We start from the raw sequence: 23,860 nt of genomic DNA on the forward strand, positions 1-23,860 counted from the left end.
GCGGGCACACTCAGGATGCGGCCCCAAAGGAGCCCCCTCCTGAAGCCGGGCCCTGGGCTTGTGGGCCGGTCGCGGAGGGTCTCAGAAGGCACTCAGTCGGGTGCTCGGGCACGTGGGCCCTGCCGCCGACCGTGGCCACAAGAGGGCGCCCCGCAGCACGACGGGGCACCTCCCAGCTCCCAGCCCCGGCCCCTCCCCGTTCCCCTGCCCGCGCCCCATTCCCTCCAGTCCTCGCTTCCTCCCGCTGAGCGAGCCCACGCAGCTCCAGGTACCGGCCCGCCGTGCCCCAGCCCTCTGTCCCCTCTCCAGTCAGACTGCTCCCCGCTGCTCCCCTTCCCCGCGCGCCCGCCCTGCGGGCAGCACCAGGTCCCCCTCCTCGGAGGGCGCGGGGCGAGCCGTGGCGGCGCCGGGGTCCCCCTGACCGCGGCGTCAGCGCGCCCAGCACCCCGCGCCCCGCGCGGGCGGGAATTCCAAATGCTTTCTCTCCGGAGCGCTGCGGCTTCCGCTTCCAGAAAATGGGTGCTTTTCTCCTGCCCCCACCCCCTCCTCTCCCGCCTGCGGGGCCAAACTGCCACCCTTCACCGTGCGGTGAAGAGGAAGAGGGTGGTGAGCCAAATAGTCAGCTTCTAACTGTGAGCTCGGCCGGCCCGCAGGCTTTCATTTAACCCCGTGGACCACCTGAGTTCAGGAATCACGGGAGCCCCTGTGCGGGGTGCTTTCCAGGGCAGGCACCCTCACTCGCCGATTCTTCTTCTTCAGTCTGCAGCCCCATGCTGAGCAAACCGGTTAGGGGTCTTCTTCTTCTGTTTTTTCCCCCCCCCCATAATATATTTTATTGATTTTTCACAGAGAGGAAGGGAGAGGGATAGAGAGTTAGAAACATCGATCAGCTGCCTCTTGCACACCCCCCACTGGGGATGTGCCCGCAACCAAGGTACATGCCCTTGGCCGGAATCAAACCTGGGACCCTTCAGTCCCCAAGCTGACGCTCTATCCATTGAGCCAAACCGGTTTCGGCTTAACTCGTTAATTCTTGATGTAGGCTTTACTGTCCCATTTTTCAGATGAGGAAACAGAGGCCCAAGGCCATACGATTAAGTGAAGGGCGGAGAGAAATAACACCTTCCTTTTCCTCGCTCCAGAGCTTGTTGCTAGCGTTCTGGGCGCCTGGGGATGAGGGAGGTAGTGGCCTTGCTGCTCTCTGGGGCGGCTTCCCCCGCCGTGGGGTGCCTCCCCCGCCTGTGGCTCACCAGCCCAGTCTCCCCCGCAGGCGCTGCGGGCGGCATGGCGGACGCGGAGCAGCGGGAGGGCACCGTCCAGGTGCAGGGCCAGAGCCTGTTTTTCCGGGAGGCGCGGCCGGGCGCGGGGCAGGCCGCCCGCTTCTCCGTGCTGCTGCTGCACGGGATCCGCTTCTCCTCCGAGACCTGGCAGAAGCTGGGCACGCTGCTCCGGCTGGCGCAGGCGGGCTACCGGGCGGTGGCCATCGACCTGCCAGGTAGGTGCGGGCAGGCTTCTGTTCTGGGGCGGCGGTGGGGACCTGCTTGGGGACCGGGGGCTGGGTTTGGGGGGGACTTGGGCCAGGGCCCAGCGCGCACTGCAGGGACGGAGCCGCCCAGTGCTGGCCGGGATCGGCCTGGACGCTGCCCAGCCGCCCTGGGCGTGGCCCGGGGCAGTGTCTCAGAGCCTGTGTCCTGGGCTGAAATGAGATAACCGGGCTCCTGCGGGGGTGGCGCTGGTGAGAATGAAATGGTGTCCGCGTGACTCCGGGCCAGGACCTGACACAGTAACTGTGCCCAGCCCGTTGGAAGGAACATGTTTTGACAGAAGCACAACCGCAGGCCCCGCCGGAAGCCCTGGGAGTGAGACTGAGTGTCCCGGTGGGTGGCTGAGCCGCTCGGCATGTTCCCTGGAGAAAGCCCTCAGCCGGGTTCAGGAGGAGGCAGGGCAGCCAGACTGGTGGCCCTCACCCCGGGTGCTGACCAGCGGCCCTAACTGCCCGGCTGACCTGCTCCCCTCGCTGGCCTTGACCGGTCTGGCCTCGGTGCCCAAGGGCGGGCCTGCAGGCCCAGGCGGGATTGGTGCTGACAGTGGGTTGGGCTGAGCTTCGAGGCGAAGGTTTTGAGCAAATAATCTTTCTGGGGGAACGGTGGGGCTCACCTGTGGGGAGGGAGGCGAGGGTGCAGAGCCTCACCCTGCCGTCCTGGACAGCTGCCCCCTGAACCCTTAGCTCCATTTCACAACAAACTTAACACGGCAGATCCCTTTTCCCCTTTATTTAAAAAATATATATCTATTTTTTAATTTATTTTCTTACAGAAAGGAGGGGAGAGGGATAGAGAACTAGAAACGATGAGAGAGAAACATCAATTAGCTGCCTCCTGCACACTCCCTACTCGGTATGTGCCCATAACCAAGGTACATGCCCTTGACCGGAATCGAACCTGGGACCCTTCAGTCCGCAGGCTGATGCTCTATCCACTGAGCCACACCGGTCACGGTCCCCTTTCCCCTTTCACAGTGGAGAGGGCTGGGGGACCCTCCCAAGAACACACTGATGGTGGATGGGAAGTTGGAGTTCAGGGCTGGTTCTTTCGGAGCTCTGTGCTGACGAGGGAGGGGCTTCGTGCCGGCCACGGATGGGACGGTCCCAGGTCCCAGCGGCGGCAGCGACAGAAACAGCGGGGTGTGCCGCACAGAGAGACTGACCCAGGAGGGCTTCCTGGAGGAAGGGGCCCTCCCCACCCACCGCGTGCCTCGTGTCTTCCACTGAAACCCCTGCAGGCCTGGGGCACTCCAAGGACGCCACGGCCCCCGCTGCAGTTGGGGAGCTGGTCCCTAGCAGCTTCCTGGCAGCCGTGGTGGACGCCCTGGACCTGGGCGCCCCGGTGGTGATCAGCCCGTCTCTGAGCGGCATGTACTCGCTGCCCCTCCTCACGGCCCCCGGCTCCCCGCTCCGGGGCTACGTGCCCGTGGCCCCCATCTGCACGGACAAGATCAGTGCCGCCGACTACACCAGCGTGAAGGTACCCGGGGGAGGCGCCGTGCCCCTGCCAGAGCCAGGGCCAGTCCCTCGGGGCCTTTCCTCACCTGGGAGGGGGAAGCGGGGCGGGGGAGGGGGGTAAGCTCCTGGGCTTGACTCTGATCCCTGTGCCAAGCCTGTGCCACACTGGACTGGGATAGACACACCCCACACCCCATCCCACTGGGCCCGCTTGCTCTCCCCTCGTTTGGGGTGACCTGGGAGAGACTGAAGGGATGGGGAGGCGGGGGCCGGGGTGGCAGGTCCCGTTGATTTGGCCTCTTCCCTCTCTCCAGACCCCAGCTCTGATTGTCTACGGAGACAAGGACCCCATGGGCCCGACCAGCTTCGAGCACCTGAAGCAGCTGCCCAACCACCGGGTGCTGGTCATGGAGGGGGCGGGGCACCCGTGCTACCTGGACAAACCCGAGGAGTGGCACACGGGGCTGCTGGCCTTCCTGCAGGGCCTGGCCTGAGGCCGCTCTCCTGTCCGCGGCTGCTGGCCTTTCTGGTCCCCCCCGCCCCCCCCCCCCCCCCCCCCCCGCACACACCACACGTGTGTGCCTGTGTGTCTGTCTGGGTGCTGGTTTCCCGGGTCTCTCTGTCTGTCTTCTCCTCTTTCTCTTGCAGCGACACACTGAGGAGGTGAAATGAGAGAAAAAACAATCAGGAATCAATGGACGTGATCTGGTGGAGGGTAACCCATTAGATGCTGTGCTGTGGCTCTCCTGCTCGCTCCTGCTCCTTCCTCTCTCTGCCCAGCCCCCCCCCCCCCCATCCGCCCGAGCTGCCCCGAAGGGCACTCACAGCCATCCCCGCCTGAGGCCACAGAACACACATGCCCATGTGCATGCTCACACGTTCCCAAACGCGCCCCAACCCGATAGGTACAGCTCCTGACGGGCTGCACACTCAGGTGCACACGTGCCCCTTGTGCGCCCGCAGAAGCATTCACATAGGCACGTGCCCCCCCATCCACACAGCACCCCATGTCTGGGCAGGGGGGGATCCAGAGACCGGTCCTTGCAGGACATCCTCTGCCAGGCTTAGGCCCTGAAATCCACTCCCGACCAGAACTGCCCCCAAAGGGAGGACCACCCTTCTGACCCTCAGGTCTCCCCCTTCCCCCTCCCCCAGGCACCCCCCCCCCCCCAGGTGGCTAGGCCTGGGTCTTCTGAGCCAAACCGCTGCTTCCGGCTCCCGGGTGGGGGTGTGGGGCGGAGAGAGGAGGTCCGTGAAATAAAGTGAAGCCATTAGACCCCTCAGACTCTCGCCTCCAGAGCGCCGCCCCTCCCCCGCCCCCTGGGACCGCCACCGCCGCGCCCCTCCCCCGCCGGCGGCCAGATGGTCCCCTGCCCTTTGTCCGCCGGCCAGATGGAGGGGAAGGGAGATTGGATTCCCCTCCCCGCCCCCACGCACCCAGGTGCCAGGAGGCTCAGCCGTGGGGGGAGGGGAGGTCAGTGGGACTGGGCTGAGCCGATTATGGGGGGAGGGGGGATTGGTTCTGGGGGGGAGGGGGAGGGGGAGAGGGGGGTAGACTGGCACTGGGGGAGGGGGAGGGGGGAGGGAGAGGAGAGGGGGCGAAGGAGGGGGTTAGGGGGCCTGGGAACAGCCCAGCCTCTGCCGGCTCCAGCGCATTCCCGCCGGAGTCTCCACTTCGCCGGCCTCCCGGGCCACCCCAGCCCCCAAGGCCCTCCGGGGCGGCTCTGGGGCACCGCGGGCGGGTGCGGTCCCTGGTTCCCAGGCCCCTCCTCCGGCTGCTCGGTAACCGGTCTGGGGGGCGGGGGCCGGGGCGGCTGGGGTGCGGGTCTGGGCGGGGGGTGGGGAGTGGGGACCCGAGAGCCCCGCGCAGGGATGGGTGGCGCCGGCGGGAGAGCAGGACGCGGCCCGCGGCGGGTGCAAGCCACGCGCGCGGGACCGGCCGGAGCGGCATGCGGGGCCGGAGCGGGGGAGGGGGCCGGCGGGCGGAGGAGGGACTCGGGCGGGATCGGGGAGGACGGATGCTGGAGCCGCGCTCCCGGCCTCACCAGCCCGCGCCCCCGCTCCACGCCGGGGCTCCAGGGAGAGGGTCCTCGGGGCTCCGGGGGGAGGGTCCTCGGGGCTCCGGGGGGAGGGTCCTCGGGGCTCCGGGGGGAGGGTCCTCGGGGCTCCGGGGGGAGGGTCCCCGCTCCGGGCCGGGGCTCGGGGCTCCGGGGGGAGGGTCCTCGGGGCTCCGGGGGGAGGGTCCTCGGGGCTCCGGGGGGAGGGTCCCCGCTCCGGGCCGGGGCTCGGGGCTCGGGCTCCCCGGAAGCGGCGGGGCGGGGCGGGGCGGCGCTGGCGGCGGCGGCGCTGTAATCGGATCCGGGCCGGGGGCGGGAGGGGCCCGGCGGCCGGGCGGGGGGGGGGGGCGCGGAGCCGGGCTCCGGCCCGGGCTCGGCGCCTGTCAAACCCCTCATTGTTCGCAGCTGATGTCACTCGCAGTTGTGCGCGGCCGCCGCTGCCGGGGACAATGTGGGACTGAGCGGCCCCGCCGCCGCGCCGCCGCCGGACAGCCCAGCGAGGTAGGGCCGGGCCGGGCGGGGCCGGGCGCCGGTGTGGGGTTCGGCCGGGGCGGGGAGCCCGGCTCCCGGACCCACGAGCCGGGGTCTGGGTTTGGGGGCCTGGGAGCCTGCAAGGAACGGGATCCCTGCCGCTCGCGGGCCCAGGCCTGCACGGACGGGGGCGCTGGTCCGCCGGAGGGGCCCCCAGCACCAGGGAGGAGCCTCCTGCACCGGGACCCCACATGGGAGGCCTCACCCCACCTGCTGTGTCTGTCCTTCCGGCCGGCCCTGGGTTCTGGTTCTGCCCATCCTGGTCTCCACCTGCCGTCCCCCTGCCTTACCCCTGCAGTCCCCTGCGGGCCCCGGCCCCGTGCACACCCTTCCCATCCCGAGTCTTCCCGGGGCCACACGAGGAGGGTGTGGAGGTGACAGTGGGGGCTCCTGGGGTCCCAGGTGCCGGTGACTCTCCAGCCCCTCAGCCCGGACCTGGCTTCTTGGCTGGGGTCCTTGGGGGTGGGGGTGGGGGGCTCTGGCTGCTCACCCCAGTCTGGCCCCGGTGCCTGCCTGGTCAGAGGAGGGAGGTGACCGCCTCCGCGCTCCCCTGTCCCGGGCCCGCCATCTTGGGACCTGTGGCACCCAGTGCCCCACCCGGCTGCACCCCAGGGAGTGGGGCTGGAGGGATGCGTCCAGGGCCAGTGGCCTGCCCAGCTCCCAGGATGTGGGCGGCGGGTCCCCACCCAGCCGGGATGCTCACCTAACGCCGGACCAACAGGGCATGTGTCCCAGGGGCCCTGCTTCCCACAAAGAGCTCCTCCAAGTCCGGACTCCCTGAGAGCTAACCCTCCACCCAGCCGCCCTGTCTCTGGGGGGACCCTCTTTGTCTCAGAGCCGGCACCCGGGACCCCGTACTTCTCCCCTCTGAAGGCCCGGAGCCCTCTCGGTCTCCCAGGCACCCCCACCGGCCCCCACCCCCAGCCTTCATCAGCATGCAGGCCCGGCCGCCCGGACACAAGGGGATTGTTCTGCTCGCATGCTCCGGGCGGGGGGCTGGGAGCCGCGGCCCACACACCCTGGCAGGCCCAGGCCCCCGGGAGGCTCGCTCTGCCCCACCCTGTGTCCCGACAGGCTCTGTCCACCCTCCCCACTCCCATCACTGCCCGCGCCAGCCCCCGGCCCCGTGGCATGGCATGCACACTTCGGGGGGAGAGACCCGAGCTCCCCCTCCAGCCTCGCACACCGGCCCCTTCCTCCCGGGCCTCCGCTCCTCCGTGAGGGCCTTCCCGAGGGGCTGGGCCCCTCCTGGCCTGGGGAGCCCTCCGCCGCACTCAGCGGTCCTTCCGGCCCCCACCGCCCCGTGGGTCCCCAGAAGTCTCAAAGCCCAGGCGAACCCCCAAGCCCAGTGACAGGCCCGGGGAGCCTCCAGACCCAGAGAAACAGCGGACAGGATCTGGGGTGCTGAGGAAGGAGGCCTGGGCGTCCCGTCAGCTGGACCCTGGCTCTCCCGTGACTGGTCCCCATGTCGTCTCTCCCCATCCTACTGCTCCTCTGGTCCCTGATGCCCAGGCCCTGTGAGCCCCGTCTTTCCCCGCACACAGCCCGGCCCTGGCTCCTGCCCTCCGGAGAGACGGAGAGGGGTTCGGGAATGCCCCATTGGGGCTCCCTCGAGCGGTAGACGTACCTGCGGGGCCCAGAGGCCCGGGGGGCCTTGTCTGACGTGGTGGGAAAGCTTCGCGGCGAGGTGGCTTTGGACAGAGCGGGGAGGACGGGCACTTCAAGCCGGGATCATCGCGGGCAGAGGCCGAGGCCCCGAGGTGCTGGGTGTGTCTGCAGCCCAGTGTGGGGGGATGGGATGGAGATGAGACCAGAGAGGTGGGCAGGGGCCTGATGGAGAAGGCCCTTGAGTGCCTGTCCATGGAGCTCAGCCTCGGGCACTGGGGAGCCAAGAATGGTTATGGAGCATCAGCATGACCCAGGCCCCAGGATGGAGAATGGTAGCCAGAGGTCTTTCTCAGTTTGGGTGAGACCGTGAGGGGATGGGGGCCCGTGGGTGGGGCTGTCCCAGGAAACGGTCCTTCTGCTGGAGCCCAGTCCGGACCTGGGCCTGCCTCGTTTTCCCCTGGCCGTGCGGACTCCTGGGGAAGGGCGCAGGGGTGCTTAAGGATGCTCTGAGGAGGCTGTCCCCTGCCTGGCCCAGCCAGGTGGCCTGAGCTTCCCAGACAAGCCTGTAGACCCAGGCCCCTCCGGCAGGCCCCTCCCCCGCCCTCCGGAGAAGTGGGAGAAGTGGCAGAATGGCCACCCTGCGCGGCTGAGCCGAGGGGCACACAGATGCCGGCGGTTCTGGGGAGGCCTGGCAGGCTGGTCAGCAATGGTGAGCGCGAGAAGGCCAAGGGCAGGGGAGTCAGAATCCCCGTGTGCCCCAGGTCCGGCGTCCAGCCCGGCCGCGCCCTGGTCCGCCTGATCCCACGCATTCCCGGGCACCGCCGGGCGTGGCCGCGGCTGCTCCGGAGCCCTGGAGGAGGTAGCTAGGTTAGGCGCCGAGGGTGCTGCGGGGATGTCGGGGGAGGTGAGGTGGGGGTGCACTTGGAGACTAGACCCTCTCTCCCGGCCCAGGTGGGCCTGCCAGCCCCATTGGATCAGATGCTCCGGCCGCAGGGCCCAGGGAATCCCCCGAGGGGTGGGCTGGCCCGAGGCGTGGCCGGCCGGGAGCCCTCCCCTCCCGGATTGTTCTTGCTCCAGAACAAAGCCAGGGTGGACACTTGATCCCTGCCTGTGGGGGGAGCTGGCTAAGCCCCCAGCCCTTTGATTGGGCAGCTGTCATGAGAGAGAGACAGCTGGGGGGGAGGGGCAGGAAGGGGCAGCCACCATCGCTTACACAGCTGTCACCTCCCCCTCGGCCCCCTCCAGCCTGAGTGGCAGGGGGCCAGGGACAGGAGTGGGCGCTGGGACTGGGGAGGGGGCCGGGGAGCAGGAGGGAACCAGAGGTCAGCGCTGCCTAGGCGGGCCGGGCTCTGCCAGGGAGGCTGCTGACGGGAGGGGCCGGCGCCCCCAGAGGTGAGCTGGAGGTCAGTGTGGCAGGAGGCGTGGCTGCCATGTGGGTGGCCCCGCAGGGACCCCGGCCGCCAGGCTGGAGCCGCAGTGCCTCCCGAGAGCCCAGGAGGCAGAGGGGAGCCGGTGCCTGGGGGGCTCCTGGGAGAGTAATGTGGGTGGCCTGTCGGGACCCCTTGTTCTCTCCTGAGACAGGACAGACCTTGGGGGTCCCTCGTAACAGAAAGGACACAGAGACCAGGATCACACACACACACACAGCCAGGTGGGTAAGCAGGGCCAGGCCAGGTGCAGGCCTGGCCAAGGTCACCCCTGTATTTGGGGGGATGGGGCTCCATGCAGCCCTCGGACCCCTGTGTTTCTGGGTCCGAGGCCCCCAACGCCAGGGAGGAGCTTCCTGGGCCTGAGACCCCAGACTGGAGGCCTCACCCCACCTGCTGTGTCTGTCCTGTGGGTTCTGGTTCTGGTTCTGCCCGGATGGTCTGAGGACCTGTCAGGTCTCCATGGTTACCACCCCACAGGAGTTCCTGAGCCTCAGGAGGTTCTGAAGCCTGAGACCATGGCTCCAGACAGTTGTCAGTCCTTCCTAAACACGACCCTCGTCTGCGAGCCAGGCGGGGGCCTCCAAGACCACTCCCCGCCCCGGGAGAGCCCCCTCCAGGACAGGACTCACACTCAGCCAGGGCCCGGGACAGCCCCACTGGCAGGCGGGACCCAACCAGTCCCCTGGGCTCGCCCCGCCGTGCCCGCTCTGTGACCTTGGCATCAGGCTCCCTGTCTGCTCCCGGAATTCATCTCTCCAGCCGACCGGCGTGTTCTGAGCCCCGCGGCCTGGCCCTGGCCCGAGCTCGGGACTCGGGAAGGCGGCAGCCGCGGCGCCTGCTCTGAGGGCCTCCCGGGCTCGGCTGTCCCGGAGGCAGAGACCGGCGTCACCCCACGCGCTTTGGGGGGAAGTGCAGGCGGCCGGGGGAATGTCGGCAAGGGCAGCCAGCGCGAGGCTGGCCAGGATGTCCACGGGGCACTGTCCCTGCGTCCACAGTTGACCTCTAACCTCTGGAGAATCTGTGGGCGAAGTTGGAATGGAGGGAGGAGCCGGTCGGGGGGAGGTCACAGTGACGGTGCTGGGGGGGGACGGGGTCACCCCCATTGTACAGGTGAGACGGGCCTGAGGCTTCTGGAGAGAGCCAGGGAGCCCCCCTTCCTACTCTGTGCCCTGACCCCTACATCAGGACAGGGTGGGGCTGGAGGTCGTGCCCCGAGGCATCTGCAGCGCTCCAGGCGGGGCCCTCTGCTCCTCGCCCTCCTGGGCAGGAGGGTTTGCAGCCTTAGGCTCTGTCTGGGCTCAGACGTGGCACCGTTGGTCCCGGGCCCTGTGATCCTCCTCGGGGCCGGTTCCCCCTGAGCTCTGGCCGGAGACGGCGCTGGAGGAGGGGGATTTCCCGGCAGGATTAAGGCTCGGGATTAAGCCAGGGCTTGCCGAAGGGTCCAGTGGGGAGGGCTGGCGACAGGCTAATCCCGGCGGCTAATCCCAGCTCCCCTTCTCCGTCAGTTCCCAAACTTGACATTCCCCAGCCCCCCAATCCCCTCTCCTACCCACCACCCAGCCCGGAGAGAGTCCCTCCATTCTCCGGGTGAGAAGGTGGAGGCTCGGACTAGGGACTGGTGTCTGGGACAGGGGAACGCGCTCCAGGCAGGGAAGGTGGCCAGCCGCACACTCCCTCCTCAGAACGAGGGAGAGGGCTTGGGAGACCACTGCTTACCCTGACACTCCCCCACCCCGCCCCCAGTGAGCTAGCACAGGCCTCCCTCCCCGCCCCCACGCCTTTGCCAGCAGGGGCAGGCGGGGGTGGGGGGGGAGAGGGCCCTCAGAGCCTTGCTATCTTCGTGTCCACTCTCCTTCCCAGACCCCCACGGCTCCCATGGCTGCTCCCGGCAATCCACCGGGCCCCCTCTTCCCGGAGGCCGGGGAGGGGCCCCCTTTCTCAGCACCCTAGAGGCCCCCCAGTTCCTGTCCGCGGGGGAGGGCAGGCTGCTCATGGAGACCGCTTCGCTCATTTTAATTCTCATAACTCTGGGGGTGGGTCTTGGCTTCCCCTTCTCGGGGGGGGGGGGGGGCTCTGAGGCTCTGAGGCTCAGAGGGTGGGCAAGCTGCCCGGGGTTGCCCCCGAGCACCCCGGTCCGCGGGACATTGGAAGCGCAGGGTCCCCGTCATGTCCTCTCTCTCTGGGAGTTTGGCGAGCCCGCTCTGGGGTCCCCGCACCAGGGCCGGATACCCGGAGAGCTGAGGCCTGTCCCCCCTCTCGCCGTCCCCGCCAGAGCCGGCCAGGCCGCAGCCCCAGGCCCAGGCCGCGGTGGGCCGGGCCCCGCCTGACAGGATGAGCAGCTCGGACGCGGGGCTGGAGGAGGAGCCGGAGCTCAGCATCACGCTCACGCTGCGGATGCTGATGCACGGGAAGGTGAGGGGTCTCTGCTGCCGCTTGGCGGGGGTGGGGGTGGGGGTGGGGGTGGGGCAGGGCTAGGTAGGGCCTGTCCGGCCGATTTGGAGCTCAGGTGTCCTTCCTTCTGTGTGTGTGTGTGGGGGGGGGGGGGGGCAGGTCGGAAGGAGGGGGCACAGGGCTGGCACTGGCACCCCTGACTCCTCTCTGGTCTGTTCGCAGGAGGTGGGCAGCATCATCGGGAAGGTAGGTGCTGGGCTCTGCGGAGTCCCCTCCGCCTGCCCTGCGGCCTCCGTGCGGGAGGGGAGGCAGGTCAGGCTAAGAGCCTCCTCCATCTTTCCCCGCAGAAAGGGGAGACGGTGAAGCGGATCCGGGAGCAGGTGAGGGCGGAGTGCGGGGAGGGGCCGGGCCCTGGTTCGGAGGGGAAGGGGGCCGAGGTCCTGCCTCGGTGGGGTTCCCGGCTGTGCGGGGCCTGGGAGTGGGCGGCGGCCAGGCTGCCCGGCGCCCGTCCTGTGCCTGCAGAGCAGCGCCCGGATCACCATCTCCGAGGGCTCCTGCCCTGAGCGCATCACCACCATCACCGGCTCCACCGCGGCCGTCTTCCACGCCGTCTCCATGATCGCCTTCAAGCTGGACGAGGTGTGGGGCCGGCCGGTGGCGGCACCCTGGCTGCTGGGAGGACCGGGACCCGCAGGGTCCCCCATTCGAGAGGAACTGGGGCGGGCTGCCCTGCAGGGGGAGCAGCAGGGGCCTGCAGAGGGAGGGGGGGGCAGTGGCTTGTAGGGGGGCCAGGGGCTGCGGGGGGCGGGCAGGGGCCTGCAGGGCCCACCCTCCGTCTTCTCGCCCAGGACCTCTGCTCTGCCCCCGCCAACGGGGGGACGGTCTCCAGGCCTCCAGTGACCCTTCGCCTTGTCATCCCCGCCAGCCAGTGTGGCTCCCTGATCGGGAAGGCCGGCACCAAGATCAAGGAGATCCGAGAGGTGGGGGCGGGGGGGGAGAGATCACCCCGAAGTCCCTCCTGCCCCCCCTCGGGCAGCTCTGAGGGCCAGCCCTCCCCTGGCCGGGAGCTGACAGTGGCCCCCTCCCCTCTGTCTGCAGACCACGGGGGCCCAGGTGCAGGTGGCGGGGGACCTGCTCCCCAACTCCACAGAGCGTGCCGTCACCGTGTCCGGGGTGCCCGACGCCATCATCCTGTGTGTGCGCCAGATCTGCGCCGTCATCCTGGAGGTGCTGCCCGGGGCGGGAGAGGGAGCGCGGGGGGGCGGGGGGGGCAGGCGAGGCCGCGGCCACAGGCCAGGACCCCCCAGGACGGCCGGTGCGTGTTCCTGGGGGTTGTGGGGAGGGCCTTGGCACATGGGACCCCTGTGAGGTCAGGGCGGCCTGGCTGGTCCTGACAGCTGCCCCGTCTGTCCTTCCAGTCCCCACCCAAAGGGGCCACCATCCCGTACCACCCCAGCCTCTCCTTAGGCACCGTCCTTCTCTCCGCCAACCAGGTGAGGGGGGCTTGTTGGAAAAGGGGGGGATGGAGGGAGGAATTGGGGGTCCAGGGAGGAGGGGCGGCCCTGACCTGTCCCAGTAACCCCTTCGCCCCGGCCTTCTCCGTCCCCAGGGCTTCTCCGTCCCGAGTCAGTACGGGGCTGTGACCCCAGCGGAGGTGAGTGACCCCAGCCTGAGGCACCCCTTCCCGAAGCAAGCCTCCCCTGACCTCTGCCCCCCTCCCCCGGCGCAGGTCACCAAGCTCCAGCAGCTCTCGGGCCACGCGGTCCCCTTTGCCTCCCCGAGCCTGGTGCCAGGTGAGCAGCCTCAGCCGCACGCGGGGCGGGTCCCCCGGGGCCAGCAGCCCCTGGCGCGGATGTGGGGGGCAGGAAAGGCCCGGAGCCACGCGCACCCCTCTTCTCCCTAGGACTGGATCCTGGCGCGCAGACCAGCTCCCAGGAGTTCTTGGTTCCCAACGACGTGAGCAGGGCCCCGGGCCGGGCGGGTGCGATGGGGCGGGCGGGCCGGCCGGCCGGGGCCTCGGGCAGGCCTGACCTCCTGCCTCCCCGCAGCTCATTGGCTGCGTGATCGGGCGCCAGGGCAGCAAGATCAGCGAGATCCGGCAGATGTCGGGGGCGCACATCAAGATCGGGAACCAGGCGGAGGGCGCCGGCGAGCGGCACGTGACCATCACCGGGTCCCCCGTCTCCATCGCTCTGGCTCAGTACCTCATCACTGCCTGGTGAGTGTGGGGCGGGGGGGGGGGGGGGGGGTTTGTCATAGGTCACAGGTCGGGGGGCTCCCTGCTGAGAAAGGCACAGGTGGGGTGGGGAGAGATGAGCTCCCTGTCTGGGTCCCTCCTCTCCCTCACTCCCTCCACGTTGCCCCATCTTCCCCTCCCCATCCATCCCTGGTCCCCGCTGCTTCCGCACCCGTACGATGTCTTCCCCTCATTCCCTTCTCCCGGCCTTGCCTTCCCGGTCCCCTCTCACCCCACCGTCTCCGTCATCTCCCCGCATCTCCCTCTCTCCAGTCTAGAAACGGCCAAGTCTACCTCTGGGGGGACGCCCAGCGCGGCCCCCGCAGACCTGTCTACCCCCTTCTCGCCGCCCCTGACGGCCCTGCCCACGGCTCCCCCTGGCCTGCTGGGCACGCCCTACGCCATCTCCCTGTCCAACTTCATCGGCCTCAAGCCTGTGCCCTTCCTGGCTCTGCCGCCCGCCTCCCCGGGGCCGCCGCCCGGCCTGGCGGCCTACACTGCCAAGATGGCAGCGGCCAACGGGAGCAAGAAGGCCGAGCGGCAGAAGTTCTCGCCCTACTGAGTGGCTGGGGCCCAGTGCGGGAGCAGGCAGGACCCGCCTGCCTGCGGAGACCCCGCCCGGGGTCCCCATCACCACTAACGCTCAGCAGCATGGATGCACCCTGCCTGGCCCCGCTCTGGGGGAGCCCTCGTGCTCAGAGTGGGTGCAGTTTCTGGCCCAGGGTTCTGGGGGCTGCGCGGTCCCAGCTAGGGGCTCCACCCCCTGCAGCTCTGTGCTTGGGTGCAGGGAGCACCCTTAGTGCTCCCACTTTGGGGGTCACTCATGCACTCCCCATTCCTTAGGGCTTCCCAGCCTACTGCCCCCTTGTGGGGCTCAGGGAGGAGGGCTGGGCGGGGGGGGGCTGGGGGCCACGCTTCTCTCCCCACCTCCCCGCAGGTTCCTGCTGCTTCCACGGATAACCCTTTTGACTGGAATGGACTGGCTGGGCTTGGCAGAGGGCCACCCAAACAGGGGGCTCGGCCAGGCCGCTCGGGGGTCCCCGGGGCGGGGCTGAGTTCTCAGCAGCAGACACTGTACAGTTTTTTCAATCCCTGTTTTTGAATAAATATTCTGAAACCAGGAAGCTGTGAAACACTGGGTGTTGGCAAAACTTCCAGAAAGTGGGTGTGGCTAGCCCCAGAGGACCCCATCTGTGATCCACCAGCCCTAGTTCTGGGACCGCAGGGGGAGGGGGGGCGTGTCCAGCCTCCTGCCTTGAGTACCAGGCGGACCGGGTTTTTAGAGGCAGAGAGAGGAGCTCCGGGGGCTTGTCTGGCCTCTCAGGGCGGCTGTCGGGAGGTCTCTGAGTCTCTGGTTCCTCTTGTTGTGGCCCATCCTTTGGGCTGTGAGCCCCTCGGACCCTGCCCACCTCGCTCCTCCTCTGCCTGAGGAGCAGCCGCCACGCAGAGTTAAGCCAGAACCCAGGTTCCTCGGTCCCAGGAGCCTCTGGGCGCCCAGGCTGCAGGCCCCCTTCCCGGACACAGAAGCAGAGGAACCTGCCCGCGCCAGTGCGGGACGCTGGACGCCTCTGATAACCACCGCCCTCTCCGCCCCAGTTCCGTGCAGGAGTCGGACCCCCTCTCAGGTGGCCTTGGGCACGGGGAGGGTCTCCCCTCGGGCCACGTCCGGTTCTCGATCCGGTTCTGGATCTGGTGCCTCCGAAGGTCCCAGGGCGGGGCCCTCGGGGGGTCCCCGGAGGCGCTGCAGGAGCGCCCGCGGGCGCCAGGCGCGCGGGGTGCAGACCCGCCGGGGCCGGGCCCGGCGCACCAGGCGGCCCAGCGCGCGGCGCAGGGGGCGCTGCAGCAGGCCGTACAGGAAGGGGTGCGCCGCGAAGGCCGAGTAGGCGACCCAGGTGACGGCGCCCTCGGCCCGGGCGGCCTGCGCGGCGGGCGCCAGGCACGCGCAGCCGTAGGGCAGCCAGCAGGCCGCGAACTGGGCGAGCGCCAGCGCGGGCCCCAGGGCGGCCTTGCGGCCGGGCAGCCGGGGCCGCGGCGCGGGAGGCGCGGACAGGCGGCTGTCCAGCGAGGCGGAGCGCGGCCGGGCCCCGCGCGCGGGCGGCGGGGGCCGCAGGGCGGCGCGGCGCGCCACCAGGAAGATGCTGCCGTGGGCGCCGAGCAACAGCAGCGCGGGCACCGCCACGGCCAGCAGCGCCCAGAGCGGCCGGAAGGGCCCGAGGCCGCCGGCCAGCACGGAGCAGCGGGCCGGGGCGGGCGGCGGGCCGGGCGGCGCCCCGAGCAGGGAGAGCGCGCCCAGCAGCGCGGCGGCGGCCCACACGGCCGCGAGCACCAGGCCGGGCGGCGGGCGCGCGCCGGGCCGCAGCGGGTGCACGATGAAGCGGCAGCGCGCCAGCCCCAGCGCCGCCACCCCCAGCGTGCCCGCGGGCAGCAGCGCGGCCGACAGGAAGCGCGCGGCGCGGCAGGACGCGGGGTCCAGGCGCACGCGGCCCAGGCCGGGCGGCGGCGCGGCCAGCAGGCCCAGCGGCATGATGGAGGCGGCCGCCAGCAGGTCCACGATGCACAGGTGCATCAGGTAGAGCGCCTCCTGCAGGCCCGGCGTGCGCAGCACCACCGCCAGCAGCGCGCCGTTGCCCAGCAGGGCTGCTGCCTCCACGATGGCCGCCAGGATCAGCCCCATGGAGCCCGCGACTTCCGTGGCCTGGAGGAGCCCGGTGGTGTTGGCCATCCAGCGCTCCGGCTTCGCCCTGGGTTGGGGATGCAGAGAGCGGAACGGGAGGGCCCCCTCCCTCCCCCGGTTCTTCCCATCCCTCCCCCCACCCCCACCCACCCCGCCTCTTGCTCCGCTGGCCCCTCACCTCATAGGCTGCCCAGGCTCTGGCTCTGCTGCCCAGGCCCCCATCCTCCTGGGGGTTTGGCCAGCCCCATGGAGGGGTGCAAGGCTGGGACTGTGGCTCTCTCCCCTGCCCCAGCGGCTCAGCCCCTGCTGGAGATGGTACTGGCTGTCACTCTGATGCTGCCCTTCACAGACACGGCATTGGCAAGGGAGGGCAGGGCCTGGCACCAGCCCCCTGGGCCTCGCAGCTGCCAGCTGCAGGCTGCAAGCTGGAGGCTGTCAGAGCAGGCAGGAGCTGGAGGCCAGAGCAGGGCGGGGAAGGTGGGAGGCGGGAGGAGCGGGGTCTTTCTCTCTCAGGCTCTGCGGGGGCTCCCCAGCTCTCTGGGGGCAGCCCCCTGCGGGTGGCCCGGGTCCCTGGACAGAGGGACACCATCTCCTCCCACGATCGATCCAGTCTGAGAGCCGCATCTTTGGGGGCCTCACGGTTCCTGTGGATTCTGTTCCTTCCCCGGACCTCCTGCCTCTCGCCTGGGATTCCTAGAGTGGCTTCTGCTCTGCCCACTGGGTCTTCACTGACGCCCGCGCTGCAGTCCACTCTGTACGGAGGCAGAAGCAGGTCCTCCAAGTCCCATCCGGCCGTGGCCCTGCTCCCAGCACTCCGGGAGCTTCCCGTCATCAGAATGACACCCCCTCTCTGACCTCACCCCTCCTGGCCTGCCCCACTCCCGGCCCTAGCAGCCATCTTGGGGGTCCTCTCACGTGTCAGACTGGGTTCCTCCTCAGAACCTGGGCACCCGCTGCCTCCTCCAGCAGACCGCCTCCCTCTGGTCTGTCCACGGCTTGCCCCTTCCTAGCTCAGGCTTCTGCTCGAGAGGGGCCCTCAGCGACTGTCTGTCTCTCCCGAGATCGCTCCCCCTCCTCACCCCCTGCCTTTTGCCCTGCTTTGCTGTCCTTCCTGGCACTTGGCCTACCTGATCCTGAGTTTCTCATCTACCCATAGGTTTGTTTGGAGCTTGTTTTACTGGAATGTTAGTCCTGTGAAAGCAGGGACCTTGTCCGTGTCTTGCTCACGCATGTGCCGTGGGACCCATCACGGGCTCACAGGTGCAGATGTAGGTGGTGGGGACCAGGGCATGGACCCTCGGGTGTGACTCCCTCTCTCTGGGACTTAAAGGGCCCACTCCAGTTCTCCATTGTTCAGACGAGTAAGCTGCTGCCCGGCCAGGGAAGGAGTGTGTCCCCGATCACCCAGCTGAGTTGCACCTGGGAGCCAGTTACCTGCTTCCGGAGCTCAGAGGGAGGCGGCGGTACTGGTCTCCCAGCCCGGTGAGGCTGCAGGCCTGGGCAGCGCTGAGCCGCCGGGGCCCAGGCAGGGCTCGGCAGGCCTGGCAGGAACAGCGCAGAGCAAACGCGCTGGTGACGGCGCTAGGAGGGATGGGGACCCTGGCGGGAGCGTGCCTGCTCCTCCAAAGTCATTCAACTACACTTGCAACTGTTGTGTGACTGTGGCTTTTTATTTTTTATTTTTATTGTTTGAAGCATTACAAATAGGACTGTTGCTCTTTTTTATTTGCCAAAACGAGCACATGAAGGCCCAGCCAGAACCTGGCTCCCTGCAGCAGGCGGGCGGTGAGCAGGGCCAGGGCAGGGCCAGGGGTGACTCCTGAGCGCCCGTCATTGTACAGGTCAGACTTCCGGGAGCTGTGTCGTTGGGGCTACGCTAACGTGCTGGGTACTGACAACAGTAAGTCAGTGAGGATGAGGAGAGGCCCGCCTAAGGGTGCAGATAAGCAGAAACACCTGTGCTTCATCCACGGGTAACCACACGGAGAGGAAACATCAACTAACTAATCCAGGCGACAACCGAAACACCTGTTCCCGCTCCCTGCGCATCCATCCATCCGGAGAAGGGTGAGGAGCGTGAGCGTGCGTGAGCCCCGCTCGGAAAGCGTGTGCTCACACGGCGTGGCACCTGCTCAGGGGCGGGTGGCACGGCGACTGAATCTCCTTTCCGTGTGGGACGGAGCCAACAGTGAGCAGACTGATGTCGAGGGAGCGGAGCAGCGAGTGTGAGCCTGGGCGGGGAGAACCGGAGGACCCTGTGGGGTGGGACTGGAGCCCGAGGAGCAGACACAGCACCGCACCCTCGGATCTGGGCACGGTGACCCCCCGGGTGCTGGCGGGCATCGTTCACATGGCAGAGCTGGGCGCTCGGCGTGTGCTCAGCTGGCGTGGGACGTGCAGACCTGGGACACGCTGATGAGGAGACGGGAGCGGAGCTCGGTGTGCCTGGCCACGTGCGGAGCGGGTGGTCAGGGGCGTGGGGGCTGCAGTGACGGGGGCTGGGCTTTGGGGGGGTCACTGGAGAGGACGGGGCCCAGGCTTGTGCGGCTGCAGCACAGACAGCCGGAGCCCGGGGTGAGCGGACCCAGTGTGTAACGAACCTGCTGCCTGCAGTCCAGCCTCCACTGGCGGCCACACCTCTGGGAGGGACAGGCGGGGCCTGAGTGGACGGCCCGGGCGGCTACGGGGTCTGACCCCTCCTCAGCCTGCGCCCCCTCACTCCTCAGCCCCCAAGAGGCTGCGGCACTGTGTCCCAGGGATGCCAGTCCCTCGCACCCGTCACCTCGGCGGCTGCAGCCAGGCCGGGGCTGTGGGAACGGAGGGAGCGGGGACACCGTCCGGGACACAGAGGGAGGTTTGGGAGCGAGAAGCGGTGACGTGGGCGAGAAGTCTGTCCCGGCAGGGCCGGGTGCGGGGGCGCTCAGAGGCACACCTCCAGCAGGTACCGCAGGCGGCACTGGCTCTCCTGGTAGATGAGGTACTCGCTCTGGGAGAAGGAGGAGCGGCTGAACTCGGGGCAGGGCGTGGGCGGGCCCTGGGGCACTGCCACCCGCCGGCCGTCCAGCTCCAGCTCCGTGTCCTGGGCGGGATCTGCGGGCACAGCAAGGGCCGGGGTGACCCCAGGGTCGCTGGTCCTTGGCCTCAAGGATACATTCCGCCCCATGCACTCCCCTTCGCCACGGGGAATGCCCACACTGCCCGCCCTGCCAACCTCCAGACCACTGCGCAGGCCGGGCCTCCGCCTGACCGTCCCCCTCCATTCCTGTGCCTGGGAGACACCTACTCATCTTTTTAAAAAGTTTTAATGTTTTTATTGATTTCAGAGAGGAAGGGAGAGGGAGAGAGAGAGAGATAGGAACACCAGTGATGACATCATTAATCGGCTGCCTCCTGCACGCCCCCTACTGGGGATTGAGCCCACAACTTGGGCCTGTGCCCTTGACCGGAATTGAACCTGGGACCCTTCAGTCTGCAGCCAATGCTCTATCCACTGGCTAGGGCCACCTGCTCATCTTTTGATGCTCAATGACACCTCCACCTTGAAGCCCTCCTGGATTCCCAGGGACGATTTGTGGGATGACAAAGGGAATGGCCACATGGAGGAAGCCTGCTTCTCCCAGCCCCTTCTCTGCTGCTGCCTCCTCCTGAGAGCACCCTGGGCCCTGGGCTCAGCACCCCCTCCCTCCAGGCCTGCGCAGCCTCTGAGGCCTGGGACTCACCGGGCTCTGTGCGGCCTCGGGCGATGACGCTGTCGAAGCCGGCGGGCGGCTGCTTCAGGCTGGGGTCGTCAGCCATGATGTGGTGCTCCCTTCCCAGGGCCACCTCGCCCAGGAACATGTAGGCGATGCGGTGGGCCCCACACGACATGGTGGTAACTGGGGGACACGGCGGCTCAGCTGGGCAGCTTGTGCTCCTTCCCTCCTTCCTCCCTCCCCCCGCCTCCCTGGGCCCCTCGCTGCTGCTTGGGTACCTCCTCTCGCTGGGCCCAGCGCAAAAGGCTGCCTGCTCCTCCTCCTTAAAACACCCCTCGTGCTGGCCGCGCTCCCTCCCAGCCCCCACTCCTGCCCTCACCTCGGCTGGCCATGGGCACTCAGCGGGCCCAGGGACAGGCGTGGGCCGGGCTTCCCTCCCTGGCCGCTCTGCACTGGCACCCTCACCCTGGCCTGGACCGCCGGCGCCGGCTCCTGCGGCCGCCCCGACTCTTCCTCGGGCTCCTCTGCCTCCTGATCCACCCTGGCCCTGGCCTTGGCCCCGCAGACACCCCAGACCTGCAGCCCCACCCGCCTTGGGCCTGGCTGTCTCAGGGGGAGGTGTGGTCTCAGCAATGGGGCCAGCCTGGCTGAGGAGCCAGTGTGGTGAGGTCCCCCCGAGTGAAGACACCTCTGGATAGAAACTGAGGGCCACTGGAGACCCCTGGGGCCCCTCCCCACAGCTGCTACCCCTCCTGCCAGCCCCTCACGGATCTCCTCCCCGCTCCACCGCCCCCTGCAGCCTCTGGCCTCCGCCACCTCCCCATGGCCACAGCACTGAGGTCCGGCCACATCCGAGTCCAAGGGGCTCCCAGGCCTCGGATAAGCCCCATGATCCTCCGGGCCCCCAGGCCCCACCCACACAGACCTTTGCTCTGAGCTTCGCCATCTGGCCACAGTGGGCGGCCCCACCTGCCCGGGCCTGGTTGGCTCGCTCACCCTCCTGCAGGGCCTTCTCCGGGAAGCGTCCCCAGGTGCCCCTGGACCCCAGGAGGCCGCTGAGTGCTCTGGCCAGTCACAGGTCAGGGGTCCCTCTCCTGGGTCCTCCCCGATTGGGGCCACCCTCTCAGTCCCCGTGCCCGCCCAAGGCTGGGCCGTAGGTGTTCACCGTAGCCGGCCGACTTGCTGTTCTCCGAGGCGAAGTAGATGCCCTTGCCCACGCGGCCGCCGGAATGTGGCATGATGCGCAGCCCGCTGGTGAGGATGGCGGCCACCACGGCCACGTTGGTGCCGTGCCACAGCAGCCTGCGGTTGTCCAGCGTGGAGTGCGCCTGGAACCTGTCTCCCTGGGGGGGCGGGGAACACAGGAGAGCCGTGCCCACCTGCTCCGGCATCTAACTGCGGCCTGGGTCCCCCGGGCACTCACACCCTCATGCCCACGCCCACAAGCCCAGGGCGGGCGGAAACGGCCCCAGAGGCTAAGACGACGCAGGAAGGGACACTTAAGCCGGGACTCTGTCTCCCGGTCTGGGCAGGGAAGGGGGGGCTTCGGGGCTCCCCTCACCTCCCCGTCTCGGTTCACTTTCCAAACGTGCTGCAGCTCCGGGGTCCGGTAGCTGCTGCCGGTCTGCTTCAAGTAGGTGTGGATCACCTGCGGGGAGAGTGGGCGCGGGTGCCAAGGGCCAGAGGCTCAAGCCCTGGAGACACAGGGAGGAAGGCCAAGGCACAGGGCTGTGGGCAGAGGGGAGAGGGCAGAGGTTAGGGTTAGGGTTGCAGTTAGCCCTGCTGCTCCGGGAGGCCCAGCCCACCTTGTACTCGGGTGCCTCTGGGTCCAGCAGCTGGAGCTGGCACTTGAGGAGCTGGTAGTCTCGGTCCAGGGGGTGGGGCACCTCTGGCACCTCCTTCAAATCCTCCTCGGGGGCCGCCTGCAGGGTCTGGGCCAGCTCGATGTCCGCCAGCACCTGCGGGGACGGCACCTCCGGCTCATCACGCGACCTCTCGCCTCTCCTCCCACGGGCCCGGGACCGTCTGTCCACCTGCTCGCCCCCAGCCCTCTGGCCTCTGGCCTGCCCATCCCGTCCATGTCTGCCTGCTGGCACCGGCCCCCCTCCTGTTTGTCTCCCCGCCCCGGCCGCCTCCCCCCCGCCCAGGCCCTGCCTCACCAGCAGCATGTCCTTCTTGGCCCGCAGCAGCTCCAGGGTGGTGATGGGCGGGGGCCGGCTGCGGCCGAAGTTGTGGGGGATGACCGTGTAGAAGTGGGAGGACAGGTCCTCCAGGCTGCGGCCCCCGGCCCCGGGGCCTCTCAGGGCCGCCTCCAGGGCCTCCAGGGCCTCAAAGCCCCGCGCGATCTGCTGCTTGCTCAGCTTCCCCAGCGGCATCTTCTTCACGTCTGGGCGTGGGAGAGCGGGGAGGCTCAGCCCACTGCCACCCCCAGGAGCTGCCACCCCCAGCCCACTGCCACCCCGGCCCTCACCCAGGTTCATGAGGGCCATGGCGTCACTGAACATGTCCTTGCTGAAGATGTTGGTGATGAGCTGCTGCGTGGCTGCGTCCAGGGAGCAGGGCCGCACGCGCTGAGCCAGGACCCTCACAGGGCCTCCGTCCACCTGGGTGCAGACGGACTGCACCTGCCAGGGCCAGGCCGAGGCGAGAGGGCAGGTCTGGCCTGAGCTCGCCCGGCGGGCAGAGGCAGAGCCCGGGGGCTGGGTCTCCCGTGCCCTCCCCCGGCCTTCACCTTCACCACAGCCTCCTGGGCCTCGTCCACGCCCTGCACCTCGATGAGCGTGTACTTGCCGGGGTGGGCCACGAAGTGCTCCCGCTCCGCCCAGCTGTTCTTGGTCTTGTCCCGGAACTTCTTCTCGAAGTCCTTCTTGGCGTCCTCCAGGGACGGGAAGTAGCTGAGCTTGGACTGGCCCACCTCACCCTGCAATCGACAGCCTCAGGGCGTGCACCTGCCGGTCCCCGGAGCCAGGCCCTGTGCTGGGCGCCTGGCAGGGTCGGCATCTGTGGTCTTGGGGCCCGAGTACGCGGTGGGACCTGGGCAGCGGGGCCCGTGCTGAGCCCGGGGAGGCGGGAGCGGGCGGGCACTCACCACGCGGCCCCAGCGGTTCCAGCAGGCGAAGCGCCCGCCGTCCTCCAGCAGCTGGATGATGTAGAACTTGTTGTTGTTGTTCCCGATGTTGGTCTGGTTCAGGGTGCAGTCGTAGTCGGCGTGCACCTGGGCGGGGCAGGGGGGGCACCGGAGGCCCTGGCTGGAGAGGCTTGAGGGGGTCATAGTTCTGCCTCCCGGGGTCTGAGTGGCCATGGCTCCGCTCGGGCAGTGGGGAGGCCCTGGGGCAGGCACTGAGGGACACAGGCTCTGGCCTGGAGGCTCTCAGGGGACACACCCTCCCCCGTGGGCTGGTCTGGGGGGGACACAGGTGAGTGCCTAAGGGGAGGCCTAAGGAGCCAGGGCCTGCCCTGCGGTCCAAAGTGTAGACAGGAGCTCGGCCAGCGTGGCTCAGTGGTTGAGTGTCGACCTATGAACCAGGAGGTCAGGGTTCAAATCCCGGGCGGGGCACAGGCCCAGGTTGTAGGCTCAATCCCCAGTGTGGGGTGTGCAGGAGGCAGCCACTGGTGGTTCTCTCATCATTGATGTTTCTCTCTCTCTCCCTCTCCCTTCCTCTCCGAAATCAGTAAAAACACACTGAGAAGTAAATGAAAAAGGGAGCAGACAGGAGCTCCCCAGGCCTGATGAGATGTGGCCCTGCCGGACCCTTGGGGCCTTGGAGACGTGCCTGGGCAGAGGCAGCCACAGTGGGAGGGGAGAGGTCTGAGTGAGCCTGACCCGGGAGGGCAGGCTCCGGGCCTGGAGGGGCCCCCTTACCTGGGCCCCGGGGCTGCGGCTGAGGGGACAGGAGGCGTCCACGCGAACCGTGCGCTTCTCTGTGGGCGCGGCCTTGAGGGCCTCCGCAGCGGCCCGGAAGCTGTCCTCCTCTGTCCCCTGCCGTCCCTTCTTCTTGTCAGGGCCCTCACCCTGCACAGGGGGCTTGCGCTTGGGAGCCATGGCTGCCTGGGGGCACCGAGAGGGCCTTCAGGCTTCCCTGGCCTTGCACCCCACCCGGCTGGCACAGCACCAACCTGCCCGGCCCTGGGTGTGCCCTTTGGTGAGCTTCCCCTGTCACCTCCACACCTCCCCCCCACCCCTGCCTCCATTCCACAGCCCCAGCCCCAGCCCACAACCCGTTCTCTGCACCCTAACATG

At 68.9% G+C, this 23,860-nt stretch overlaps 4 protein-coding genes across 17 annotated transcripts in view; 2 read left to right on the forward strand and 2 right to left on the reverse strand.

The window, feature by feature from the left end:
- On the forward strand, nucleotides 1-23,011 carry ABHD14B (abhydrolase domain containing 14B). Of its 4 annotated transcripts, none has more exons than XM_045579530.1 (5): nucleotides 1-268; nucleotides 1,271-1,495; nucleotides 2,782-3,023; nucleotides 3,316-3,530; nucleotides 22,995-23,011. In XM_045579530.1, exons 1-4 carry the CDS (start codon nucleotides 16-18, stop codon nucleotides 3,493-3,495), a joined length of 900 nt encoding a protein of 299 aa, XP_045435486.1. In that variant the 5' UTR covers nucleotides 1-15; the 3' UTR covers nucleotides 3,496-3,530; nucleotides 22,995-23,011. The 4 variants fall into 4 exon arrangements, with proteins under 4 accessions (XP_045435486.1, XP_045435487.1, XP_045435488.1 ...); XM_045579531.1 differs by lacking the exon at nucleotides 22,995-23,011 and adding an exon at nucleotides 16,027-16,043; XM_045579532.1 differs by lacking the exon at nucleotides 22,995-23,011 and having other exon boundaries at nucleotides 154-268; nucleotides 1,280-1,495.
- Nucleotides 5,379-23,860, forward strand: part of PCBP4 (poly(rC) binding protein 4) — a 27,880-nt gene continuing 9,398 nt past the window's right edge. The window contains exons 1-14 of one of the 7 annotated variants that reach the window (XM_045579528.1): nucleotides 5,381-5,559; nucleotides 10,900-11,039; nucleotides 11,241-11,264; nucleotides 11,366-11,398; nucleotides 11,541-11,657; nucleotides 11,867-11,998; nucleotides 12,117-12,245; nucleotides 12,437-12,511; nucleotides 12,628-12,672; nucleotides 12,748-12,811; nucleotides 12,922-12,974; nucleotides 13,067-13,236; nucleotides 13,528-13,816; nucleotides 17,382-17,391. In XM_045579528.1, coding sequence (XP_045435484.1) covers nucleotides 10,959-11,039; nucleotides 11,241-11,264; nucleotides 11,366-11,398; nucleotides 11,541-11,657; nucleotides 11,867-11,998; nucleotides 12,117-12,245; nucleotides 12,437-12,511; nucleotides 12,628-12,672; nucleotides 12,748-12,811; nucleotides 12,922-12,974; nucleotides 13,067-13,236; nucleotides 13,528-13,816 — 1,212 coding nt within the window. In that variant the 5' untranslated portion in view covers nucleotides 5,381-5,559; nucleotides 10,900-10,958 and the 3' untranslated portion in view covers nucleotides 17,382-17,391. Of the gene's footprint in view, nucleotides 5,560-10,899; nucleotides 11,040-11,240; nucleotides 11,265-11,365; nucleotides 11,399-11,540; nucleotides 11,658-11,866; nucleotides 11,999-12,116; nucleotides 12,246-12,436; nucleotides 12,512-12,627; nucleotides 12,673-12,747; nucleotides 12,812-12,921; nucleotides 12,975-13,066; nucleotides 13,237-13,527; nucleotides 14,379-15,550; nucleotides 15,563-17,381; nucleotides 17,392-23,860 lie in introns of those variants that run through there. The other 6 variants (XM_045579527.1, XM_045579529.1, XM_036432159.2 and 3 more) reach the window with 6 other exon arrangements.
- On the reverse strand, nucleotides 14,686-16,234 carry GPR62 (G protein-coupled receptor 62). Its single transcript, XM_036432392.2, has 2 exons — nucleotides 16,107-16,234; nucleotides 14,686-15,995 (listed from the first exon to the last, which is right to left on the reverse strand). Exons 1-2 carry the CDS (start codon nucleotides 16,148-16,150, stop codon nucleotides 14,876-14,878), a joined length of 1,164 nt encoding a protein of 387 aa, XP_036288285.1. The 5' UTR covers nucleotides 16,151-16,234; the 3' UTR covers nucleotides 14,686-14,875.
- The window catches only part of PARP3 (poly(ADP-ribose) polymerase family member 3), a 6,274-nt gene continuing 917 nt past the window's right edge, over nucleotides 18,504-23,860 (reverse strand). For 2 of the 5 annotated variants that reach the window (XM_036432147.2, XM_036432151.2), the window contains exons 2-11: nucleotides 23,483-23,664; nucleotides 22,709-22,834; nucleotides 22,352-22,540; nucleotides 22,091-22,244; nucleotides 21,780-22,006; nucleotides 21,426-21,578; nucleotides 21,182-21,268; nucleotides 20,786-20,963; nucleotides 19,648-19,803; nucleotides 18,504-19,018 (exon numbers count right to left, since the gene is read on the reverse strand). In XM_036432147.2, the coding sequence (XP_036288040.2) occupies nucleotides 18,849-19,018; nucleotides 19,648-19,803; nucleotides 20,786-20,963; nucleotides 21,182-21,268; nucleotides 21,426-21,578; nucleotides 21,780-22,006; nucleotides 22,091-22,244; nucleotides 22,352-22,540; nucleotides 22,709-22,834; nucleotides 23,483-23,664 (1,622 nt within the window). In that variant the 3' untranslated portion in view covers nucleotides 18,504-18,848. Of the gene's footprint in view, nucleotides 19,019-19,647; nucleotides 19,804-20,785; nucleotides 20,964-21,181; nucleotides 21,269-21,425; nucleotides 21,579-21,779; nucleotides 22,007-22,090; nucleotides 22,245-22,351; nucleotides 22,541-22,708; nucleotides 22,835-23,482; nucleotides 23,669-23,860 lie in introns of all 5 variants that reach the window. The other 3 variants (XM_036432149.2, XM_036432150.2, XM_036432148.2) reach the window with 2 other exon arrangements.

This window comes from Pipistrellus kuhlii, unplaced genomic scaffold, assembly GCF_014108245.1.
Source record: "Pipistrellus kuhlii isolate mPipKuh1 unplaced genomic scaffold, mPipKuh1.p scaffold_m20_p_11, whole genome shotgun sequence".
NCBI lineage: Eukaryota > Metazoa > Chordata > Mammalia > Chiroptera > Vespertilionidae > Pipistrellus > Pipistrellus kuhlii.